Genomic DNA, 10,543 nt, shown 5'->3' with positions numbered 1-10,543 from the left:
CCTATCCCTTGTCTCTCTTAAGATGTTCTCTTGTTCTCTTAGAGCATTAGCAGTAGCAATATCATCATCTCTAAAAGACATATCTTTTTCTTGATATGCCTTAACAGGCTCTTCTACACTTACTTTTGCTTTTCCCTTATCTAATCTTTTCTTTAATTCTTCTTCAGTTTCAGGAGGGAAATTATCAATATCTCTTTCAAGCTTATCCATCTCTTCATCAACTTCTACAGTCTTGGAGCATTCAGGTTGTTCAGTTGAACTATGGGCTCCTCAGTAGCAGTATTTTCTTCATTCAACTCTTCAGTCTCAGCTCCAATTTGCATGTCAGTTAAGACATTAGTAGCCATATCAGTTGGAGCTACATTCTCTACATTCTCCTCAACATTTATCTTTTCAGTCGCATCCACTCTTTCAACAATCTCCTCATTTATTCTATCTTCATTGTAATCATAATCTTGCTCTCCAACATCTGATCTGTCACCCTCATATTCATCATCTTCAATCCTCCTCTCCTCACTACTTTCCTCTCCATCATCAATATTGTTCATAATAAATTTTAAACTATCAGCAGTCTCCACAACTGTTGTAGTTTCTTCAACATTCACACCTGAGACAGTTGGCATAGATTCATTCTCCCCCTGTTTTGAGGCAGCTGAGGTGTTCCAATCTAGGGGAGGATTGTTGAGTCAAACAATTGACCTAAGGGGGAGATTGTTGAGTCAAATATTTGACCAAAATGAAGTACATGGAAGATTGTAATCTTCTCAACCTCCTCAGAATTCGCTAAGTATGGATCCGGGCACACCTTAGACATCCGAGCAAGCTTTTACTTAGCCGGGTACGATATTTTGTCTATCAGGCAAGGTTTACTTCAGGTAGTCTTCTTTAGTGGATATCTGGGCAAGGTTTGCAAATTAGTGCATTGCCGGGCAAGGTTCACTAGTTTATGTAAATCCGAGCAAGGTTCACTTTATTAAGCAAGTCTGTTCTTCATAGCCAAGTAAGGTTCTCCCGAGTAAGCTTTTGGCTAACCAAGTCCATGAAGCCAAGTGATTGGAAGACCGGGCAAGGTATTTTGTTAATAATTATGGTCCGAGCAAGCTTGATGTATAAATAAAATATCTTTAAGTAACATCGGGCAAGGTTCAACTCAAGCAAGGAACAGTACTCCCGAGTACACTTTGCTAATAAGTTATATTATAGAAAAGAGTTGAAATGGACCATCGAAGAACAAGGTTGCTCGTAAGGGTTTGTCGGGCAAAGTTTGGCAAAGTCAAGAAGACTGAAGTCTACCCGGTGAGTATTTTACTTGGTAAAACACTCTTCAAGTAAAGTCTACCCGGAAACTGATCCCGGACACACTTCTATGTTACCAAGTCCTGAAGGATGGCAGAGTACACAGCGTACTCGGAAAATGAAGAATGATACAAAGCCTACCCGAAAGACTTGTTTTACACTTAGATTATTTTTGAATATGTAATTTGATTATGTACGTTGTATTTAGGGTTTTTAGAAGGAATGACAGCTGTCCAAGGGTGTCAAGCCTATAAAAGGAATAATTAGTTCACACCTGAGGACAGAGACACAACACGGAAAAATAAGCGGCTGAATAGGATAATCTTTATACTGCCATTTTTCCTAAAAGAAACCCTAAATCGATTATCCACTTTGTAAGATGAATGTTATATAAAGGGAAATATTTTGAGTGAATCTTGTTTGTGTTATCTACCTCTGATTATTAATTGCAACTATCATGTTTGTTATTGATTCCGCCTTTAACAAACAGTAATCTTTCTAAATATGGCTACCCGTCATTAACTCCCTTGTCGACACATCAATCTGTGTGAGTAATGACATGATTAAGTAAGATCCAGCTGAAATCGCGGACCTGACATAGTTGACGTGGTGGGTAGTATCGGAAGTTAACCGACGATGGAGATGATAGACCGGCAACAGAGAACATGCAAAACAGATAAATGAAATTTGGGTTTAATGATAAAAGTGTTTATCAACAAATGAGATCTTATAACCCATTTGAAGGCTATTAGAGTTTGGTAAGACCCATAACCCGTGAAATTATTCTTTGATGATTGAGGGGTTATTTCCCAAATAAATGAGATGTTATAACCCGTTTAAGGGTTATCCGGGTTTAGTGAGACCCATGACCGGCAAGAATTATTTTTTAATTATGAAATAGTTTAACAAATAATGAGATGTTATAACCCATTTAAAGACTGTCCGGGTTTGGTACCCATACCCACGAATTCGGGTCAAATGCATGAGAAGCCTCCATTTATAAATCAAGTAATCTGGTGGCTCTAGAGAATGGGGGAACAACCTGAGAGCGACACATAGGATTTTATGGTAGACAATTATATAGATAGTTAGATTAGATATCAAAATTTCTATGTTGTTATTAGTCGTTGTAAATACATTATTGCGAAAATCATGACTAGAGCTGAACCAAGTGATAAATATCAAAGGGATAAACGTCTGACTGATTAAGTGCGATATAGGTTCTTGCGGAGGCTATCTTGTTTGCAGCTTCTATACCATGATATGCATCCCAAAAGAAATATTTGTTCCTGTCTTGACATGGAACTTCAAATTGTAGACATGTAACAGCACCATTGTTCAACCCCATTCCACAACAGGCACGATTCGCCACCCTAAATCCTACACAAATGCGGAAAAAAAATAAAATGAGCCAGATTTAATATATACACAGTGAGTATAATAAGGTCTCATTGTGAAATAAATGTTAAGTTTTATAGGATAACTGAAGACTTATATTGAGGACCTTTGGCCTAGTGATACCAAGCTAGTATAGGGTAGAAAATTTTTCTCCCAAAATGGTCTAAAGAGTATGATAACTATAAATAACGAATATGCATGATAACGTGTACCGAATGCTGATGGTTGTTGAATGACTTCCATGCTCATGTCGTAGAAGTTTAAATAGATGAACTTTGCGTCTTGTAGGCTCGTGTCGTTGTTTAGCTCATCAACGAGTAACTTGAGTTGGTGATTGAATAGTTGAACCGCGGTATTGATGTACTCTACACAGGTGTCATTCGTGGAATGTCGAGATAACTCATATGGGGTGCAACCGACTGGACCCAAACCGTGTAATGCTACCTTCCTTGCTCCATAGGTGTGCAATTTCTATGATGTAATATAGACAAGAGTAATTAGATTTCAGACACTACTACACACGAACATTAGCGAACGAACTCACCAGAATCTGGCTGCAATATTGGTTAATAAGGGCTTCGGTGAATTCCTCAACTGTAAACAAGCTGCTGGTCGCATACACTGAATTTATGAAATAGTTGTTAAGGTAATCATTACTGCCGAATCCTACATGATAGAAACACTTCTGTAGGTACGTAGATGCCAAATCAGATCCTCCTAGAATATAAATGATACCGGAAATTGTCATTTCATGATTCACCAGTTGCTCATCGAAGGTTATCCGGTCACCCTGCATAACATTATGAAATTTCATGCATTTAAACAAATATGTATAAATGTAGATATATGATTTTAATATCCTAATAACCAGATGGCGGCCTGTTTCACTGCAAATTCCTGCTGCCGCTGATGCGTAATTTAGTCCAAGTAGTATTTCTGAACGGTTCAAAGAAGCGAATGGAGGAATGTGTCTTGTAAAGCCTAAAAGTTCAGCTGCAAATGAAAAGCTATATTATAAGTGACAGTATTGTACATCACGTTCGTTACACATCCTAATAAATTAAATATGGTGTGGTCAATAATTAAAAATAGAAAGACCCCCAGTGAAATCAGCGAAGTTTCGGCCGTTGCAAAATCTTCCGGTTGGTCCGGATTTGAAATCAATGCCGTGTGGAAGGTAAGTCGCTTTGGCAAAGGTAACCAGATGGTTATTGTTACCGTTATCAACCAACGAGTCTCCGAAAATGAAGTAACATGGTACTTGTTGTTTTCCAACTACCCATGTTGGTAACATAAAGCCGTAAGACAGTATGATCATAACAAACTTGTGGTAGTTTTCCATAATTGGTAGTTAGAAACTAGAGGATTGTATGAAAGCACCCTGAAAGTGTAATATTTATAATTTTTATTAGCTAAATAAGTTTTGTGGTACTAAAAATGGCCACTTTATATTTTGAAGGATTTATAAACTTCTTTCTTAATATGTTAGTTACATAGATTGTGGCTAATTTAAGGTAAATAATCAGTTGAATGTCAATCATCATCAAATTACAATTTCACAAATAGGAAATCCACTCATATTTTAGGCTTTAACTTCGTTTAACTTTCATAGTTTAACAAGCAAAGCAAAAATGTAAACTCGCTACAACTCTAATACATGTTTGATTGTGTGCCACTTAAAGACCACATTCAAAGTTGATCAGCGTGGTATCATATTCTCACGTGTTATTATTATAAGATAAGAATATACATATTTTCGAAGATAAATTAACTCTGATTTTAGAATATGATTCAAGTCAGGTGTTGAATGAGTCCGAGCCCGAGCCCTAATCCGTATAGAATAATATTCCATCGTTCCAACTCCAAGTTTTGTAAAATCATGATCACAAGGAAAGTGTGATACTGCATGACATTACCATCCAGCAACTTATAAGCTGATCAATTGTCGTGGATGAAAAAGAAACCGTCACTATTTTTATCATCCAACCTATGAAGCACCCCACCCCTTTAAAAGGAAGTGGCGTGAGGTAAATGGATAGCCTGATGCCGTGATGGGAAAAAGAACTCAAACAAGGCAAACCTAGAATGTGTTAATGTAAAAATTAACATCTTGATTTCAATTCCATATTAGTGCTTAGCGTTTTGTTTAACTTGTTTTAGTTTTTATTTGAGGATAGGATAACTTTTTTAGTGGGCTGCTTTGGACCGGGCATGGTCTTCAACCATGGGCAAGTCTTGCATGAATAATCCAACGATTACGTGATAAAGAAACTGCACCACGTAAGCTGTCTCGTTTAGCAAATATTCACTACTAGAGAAAAAGTAACTTTCCTACGGCACTTTTCGTTGAAAATTTGTTGGAAAACTCATCTTCCAACAATTTTCATACAAAAAGGCTTTGTGGGAAAAACCCATGTTGGAAAAATGTGTTCCAACATGTTTCCAACAACACTTTCTACAAATTTGCTACAATTCTTTGTTGTTGCAACGTTTCTACAAGTTTCCAACAAAACCTAATTTATTTAATTTTCCTAATTTACTACAATTTTACAACAAAACTAATTTTTGTTTAAGTTTAGTTATTTATTAATAATAATATAAAATATAAGAATATTAATATTAATACTTATTTTAATAATATTTTTTTTACTTTCCAGCAACATTCAGACAAATTGTTTTTTTAACTTGTTTTTACCAACACATTTCTAACGGATAATATTTTTGTTTACAACAAATTTCCAACAATTAATTATATTCAATTAAATAAACTTCCCAAAAAAAATCATACAATTAACAAATTAAAAAAGAAAAATAAATTCAAAAATAATCTCATATATGCAGATTTAATTTAAAAGATGCTAAAAACTCTGAAAATTCTAAAATAATAGGAAATATGCATAATTTAAATTAAACACAAATAAGATTACATAAACTCAAAATTTAGCATGTTTAAGTTGCAAAACTAACAAGTTAACATGTTTTGAAAACAAATACAATAACTTAAACTTCAATTAAGTATCCGGACTACTTAACTTTCTCATAATGACTTCCAATTTTTTTGCATTTGTTGTTCCCTCTTATCTCTTTCGGCCCGCTCACGTTCCTCCTTTTCGTCACGCTCGATACGCTCCCGTTTCTCCTTTTCTTCACGTTCGACCCGCTCAAGTTTCAATTGTTGTAATCGATTTACCAACTCTTGTCGTGATGTTTGTACCTTTTCCAATTCGATTTTAACATTTTGGACCTAAAAGTTTATCGAAATATATGAATCAGTACATGTATAACCATTAAGAATTACTTGTAACAAAAAAAACCAAGACCTTAAACTTAAAAGCCCAAATAAACCCACAACATACTTTATTGGTCAATATCGCTCCTTCTACAACGACAACTACGATGATAATAATAATAATAATAATAACAAAATCACGTAAACAATAATGATACCTCTTGTGATTGTCGAGTAGCAAGATATGACTTAGACCCGCAAGCTGTTGATGGTGTGCCGGCCACCACAAAATGTGGATCAGAATATCCTATCCCAAACATCCGACCAACACGACTATCAGGCTGCACACTCTCCCATACAGCAAGATTATCCCCTCGATGTTGTTCGGGGTTGGACTCGTACAACTTCTCAAGTTGATTCTTGGAATCTACCTACAAGTTATCAAAACACACGATTATTATTACACTACAAGTTATATAAAAGATAAAAATAACTTATATATGATTTTTTTGAACGTTCTGTACAAAACTCTAACTCAGTCACGTCATCAACGTCGATATCCTTAGCCAATAATTTTTCTTTGCACTCCTTGGTGGCGTGGGTATCAACAAAGAGAAAACTAAAGTCGCCATTTCCACTTTTTTCCTACATAAAAAGTAATTATGTAGTAAGTGTTAATACAAAAAACAGTAAGTAAAACTTACAAATATGATTAACTTTCCAATCTGATACGACGTTCAACAAATCCCATAGACCCGCCTGTGTGCCGGGGCAGATAACACTTGTTCTTGTCCTTGTCCTTGTCATTGTCCTTGCGGTTATTTTTTCCGGCTTTAGACCTTTTTAGCCATTGAGGGGTGTTCCAAAACTGTAAAGAACAAAAATATATGTTACAGTAACCATAAACATATACAAGTACTTGAAAACCTATAATTAATGTGTTTATTATTAATATTATTTATTATGTAACTTTGACATATAATTTTACATTTGACTTTATTATGCTCTTATATAACACACACAAAATAAACAATAAAACAATAATGCATTAACTCGCTCACCTTACACATTTCTTCCCATGTGTCTAGAGGGACAATATCGGGCGGATTTTGCAAGTTATCCCAAAATTCTCTTCATCATCCTCAATGTCATGACCTCAGTCTTGGCCTTTTCTTTTGATTGTATTCTCCATACACCCATGACGTTTCTATAACGACCCTTTAACACGTTAATGAACCCTTCATATATGCTTTCATCATCTTGTGAATCCCATCTCCATAGGGTCTGTAAAGTAAAAAGTAAAGTTAAAAACACATAACTAAAACAAAATATCATAAGATATACAAATTGTTAATTAATTTATTACCTTAAAGCAACCAAACATACGATCCAATACATCTTTTGGAACCTTTCTGAATGTAACCCAAGGTCCATCAAAATGTCGTTCTAGTAGCGGTTTGACACTCCTGTGGACCTCAACATCCGCAAACCTACAATATTAAAATTACAAAATAAGTATATATATATAACATGAATACATATCATAACTAAAATGATTAAATTAGAAACATACTTTTTACCAACACGTGCTATCCATTTTCTGCTAGATATGTCACGAGGCTCCACTGATTCGCGCACAGAGGGATCATCGTCATCACCAGAATCCTCCCCATCACCGTCCTCATTGTTATCATCCTCACCAACCTACGTATGTCGCAACAATCCTTCTGTATCAGGCAATACATCACCCTCACCTGTACGGATAATACTGCTAGCACGCCCACCACCACGAACGATGACGTGTCTCCCACAGAAATACCTCTTTCTTGAAGAATCGGAACTAATAGTAGGGCTGGGCTCACGATGTCTCCTAACTTGAGGCATGTTGCATCTCCCTGAATTAGGAGTCGGTCCAGCACTACTAAGAGGACTTAACTCATGGGATCCCCCACCGCAAAGAATGTCACGTCTTACTGAAGTAGGAGTATGTGTAACAGTGTCAGCACCGCTACGAGACCTAGTTTCTTGAAATGTTCCATCACGAAGAGTGTTACCCCCTAAATGTGCACGTCCACCACGAGTACGAGAACGCCCATTTTGATTACTAGACATTATGTATACACCCTACATTTAATAAAACAAAAATGATCAAATACATTATAAGATTAATAATCCTGTTACTGGAAATAATATAATGTGTAACTACCATATAAACACACAAACATTAACTAAAAGTGTATGCATCCCTGTTCAGCAACATTTTTATCTAAAATTCTCTATAACTAAAATTTTAAAAGTGTTACAACTTAATAGTATATAAACACACATACATTAACTAATGATTTAATGCTTTACTAATACTATTGAAGAAATTACAAAACAACTTCCATGTAAATAAACATGAATTACAAAATCATAAATCCACATGTATACCTGCTACCACCTCACCTTGTTTAAAAATCAAATATATTAAATAAAGACTTACAAATATGATTATACATGTAACTTTTGATTAAAGAAATTTAACATTATCTGGTCTACTAAGTACAAGCCATTTTTGCCCTAATTTTTCTAATGGAAAACATATCTAATTCACTTCACAAACATACACATACATGTGTATCACTCATTAGTCAAAACTAATTATATACATCAGTTAGCTAACGAATTAGGATCCCAACTCTATAATAGAATGAAACACCTGTGTAATAGAAAAGTGTAGAAACATAAGAGACAGATATTTTTTTTTGGTTTCATATTAGTTTTTTATTAATATTATTGATGTTTACACCGGGACAATTACAGACTAACGGCAGATAGACGGGCAACAAGCTGCGCCGCTACCCCCTTCTGAATAGCAAACCCTACCCTACTAAACACAACGTTCCCTTTAGCATGGGCGGAGTTACTGCTGACCACCTGCTGAACCCGCTTAAGGAACTGAACCGCGTCAGGGCCGAGAGCGCCAAAGGTGTCAAAAGCAAACGGTATGAACACGTGCTGATTCTCAAGGCAAGCTTTCTCGTGCTTAGCTACTTTACCGCCTCTGCCTTGTTTATCGCATGACCCACCACAAACCCATTGTCCCGTAGCCCAACGAGGGGGGACACACCTGTCAAATCAACGCACGCGTGCTTCCCTTTTTCCCATCCAAAAACAAGAATGTCAGCGGGTCGTAGGGTTGATCTCCCATCTAAAGGGTCGGTTAAGAAGTTCACCGGGGCTTCCTTTTTTGCCGAGATCCCGGCCCGCTTAAGGACGTCGTAAAGCACATCTCGAACTAGATCATGTCGATATTTAAAGCCTGGTAATTATTTGCAATGGACTGCATGCTCCCCAAAAGAATCCAAACAAGCCTTTCGGCATACGGGACACGGGTCATCCACCGGAAAAAGGGATACCATCAACCGGTATTTGAGGATGGCCCGATATTCCACTGGCGACATACATTGCCCTAAACCTTTAATGGGAACAACTGACAGGAAATCCAGAGCGTGAGGTGCACGTAAACACTCAAACACGGCTCGCTGTCGCGGGGACAAAGCGAACTTCTCTTCAACTGTCTTGACGATTTCATCATATAAGGCATTCGCCAAAATTTTCTGGGCTTTAGGAGGGGCGGTGTCTTTAAAGTCGAAACCGCCAAGATCTAGATCAGGAAGAGAATTATGCAGGTTATCCAACGCACCCCTATAATCAGAGTCAAACAACCCACCCCCACACTCCCGTAGGATGTGGTCTTGAAGAACCCAAGATTGGGCCCTTGAAGCCACAAAAGCGTAGGAAGAGGCATCCTCGGCCGAGCAAATCCCACGACCCCCCAAAACGGGTTGGGAGGGAAGCTAACCTCCATTGGAGGTCCCCAAAAAAGGCATCACCACAAACAACAATGTCCTCGATCGCTTTCTGAAGACCCGTGTCAAAAACAGAGACGGCTCCTCCGACATAGGAAGGCTGACACGTCCTAAGCTCAAACAGTAGTTTAGCGACCCCCCATACACGAACAAAGCAAGAGGAGTTCACTTTGAGGGTCACGAAGGCCTTTGAGGCATTCCATCAGCTCAACCGCACGTTTTGCTCTTTTGAGGGCCAAGCCACTAATAAACTCCTCGTTTCTACTGACAGCACCACCCAAAAGTTTCACACCATGCACCGGCCTACCAATCTCCCGCGGAAATAAACCCTCTTGAGTCTTCGCCCCATCACATGTAGGCCAAAAAACTTCAGTTTTTTTTATGTTGAGAAGGAGGCCCAAAGAGGGGCCCTCCACTCTGATGATGTCTAAAGCCTTGGCAACCTGAGTATCGTCTCCAATAAGGGTTCCATCATCCAGGTACCAGGCGTGAAAATGAAGCTTACAGCGATCTCTGATCCGGTGGACAAGGGGGTGTAAAACAAGGGCAAACAGGAGAGGCCCTAAGGGATCCCCTTGCTGAACCCCTGTGGAAGACCAAATATTATCATTTCCCACATAAAGCCTAGCTGGTTGCCCGTCGATTTTTCGAATGCCTTTAACCTTGTGGATAGAACTGCTCTTTTAAATGAGGTAAGGAAAATGTGTCCCGGGTGTACGGTGGCAACAATGAAATATGTGGTACAGGTTGTGGCGTATGGAGTATG

The 10,543-nt window shown here is 37.7% G+C and overlaps 1 protein-coding gene and 1 long non-coding RNA gene across 3 annotated transcripts; both read right to left on the bottom strand.

Annotated features, from left to right (window-relative positions):
* Window positions 1–224: 224 nt before the first annotated feature.
* Window positions 225–4,036, bottom strand: LOC143607346 (GDSL esterase/lipase At1g29670-like). Its single transcript, XM_077082823.1, has 6 exons — window positions 3,793–4,036; window positions 3,563–3,687; window positions 3,239–3,484; window positions 2,907–3,165; window positions 2,499–2,676; window positions 225–474 (listed from the first exon to the last, which is right to left on the bottom strand). The coding sequence occupies exons 1-6, from the start codon at window positions 4,034–4,036 to the stop codon at window positions 225–227; spliced, it is 1,302 nt and encodes a 433-aa protein (XP_076938938.1).
* A 1,457-nt stretch (window positions 4,037–5,493) lies between these two features.
* On the bottom strand, window positions 5,494–8,656 carry LOC143607347 (uncharacterized). 2 transcript variants are annotated; one of them, XR_013148952.1, is made up of 3 exons: window positions 8,227–8,656; window positions 6,985–8,103; window positions 5,494–6,791 (listed from the first exon to the last, which is right to left on the bottom strand). It is a non-coding gene; the product is annotated as an uncharacterized LOC143607347 (long non-coding RNA). The 2 variants fall into 2 exon arrangements; XR_013148953.1 differs by lacking the exon at window positions 8,227–8,656 and having other exon boundaries at window positions 6,985–7,207; window positions 7,290–8,215.
* Between the last annotated feature and the right edge of the window lie 1,887 nt (window positions 8,657–10,543).

This window comes from Bidens hawaiensis, unplaced genomic scaffold (assembly GCF_021521415.1).
Source record: "Bidens hawaiensis isolate Kalapana, Puna unplaced genomic scaffold, B.hawaiensis_p1.1 tig00081430_1, whole genome shotgun sequence".
NCBI lineage: Eukaryota > Viridiplantae > Streptophyta > Magnoliopsida > Asterales > Asteraceae > Bidens > Bidens hawaiensis.
The sequence above is the reverse complement of the archived record's forward strand: the minus strand, read 5'-3'. Positions and strand labels throughout refer to the sequence as shown.

Excerpts from the sequence above, each read along its gene's own strand:
- LOC143607346 (XM_077082823.1), bottom strand. The coding sequence starts at position 4,036 with ATGGAAAACTACCACAAGTTTGTTATGATCATACTGTCTTACGGCTTT. Across the intron at positions 3,485-3,562 it reads GTGAAACAGGCCGCCATCTG|GGTGACCGGATAACCTTCGA; the intron begins GTTATTAGGATA and ends AATGTTATGCAG. Across the intron at positions 3,166-3,238 it reads AATATTGCAGCCAGATTCTG|AAATTGCACACCTATGGAGC; the intron begins GTGAGTTCGTTC and ends ATTACATCATAG.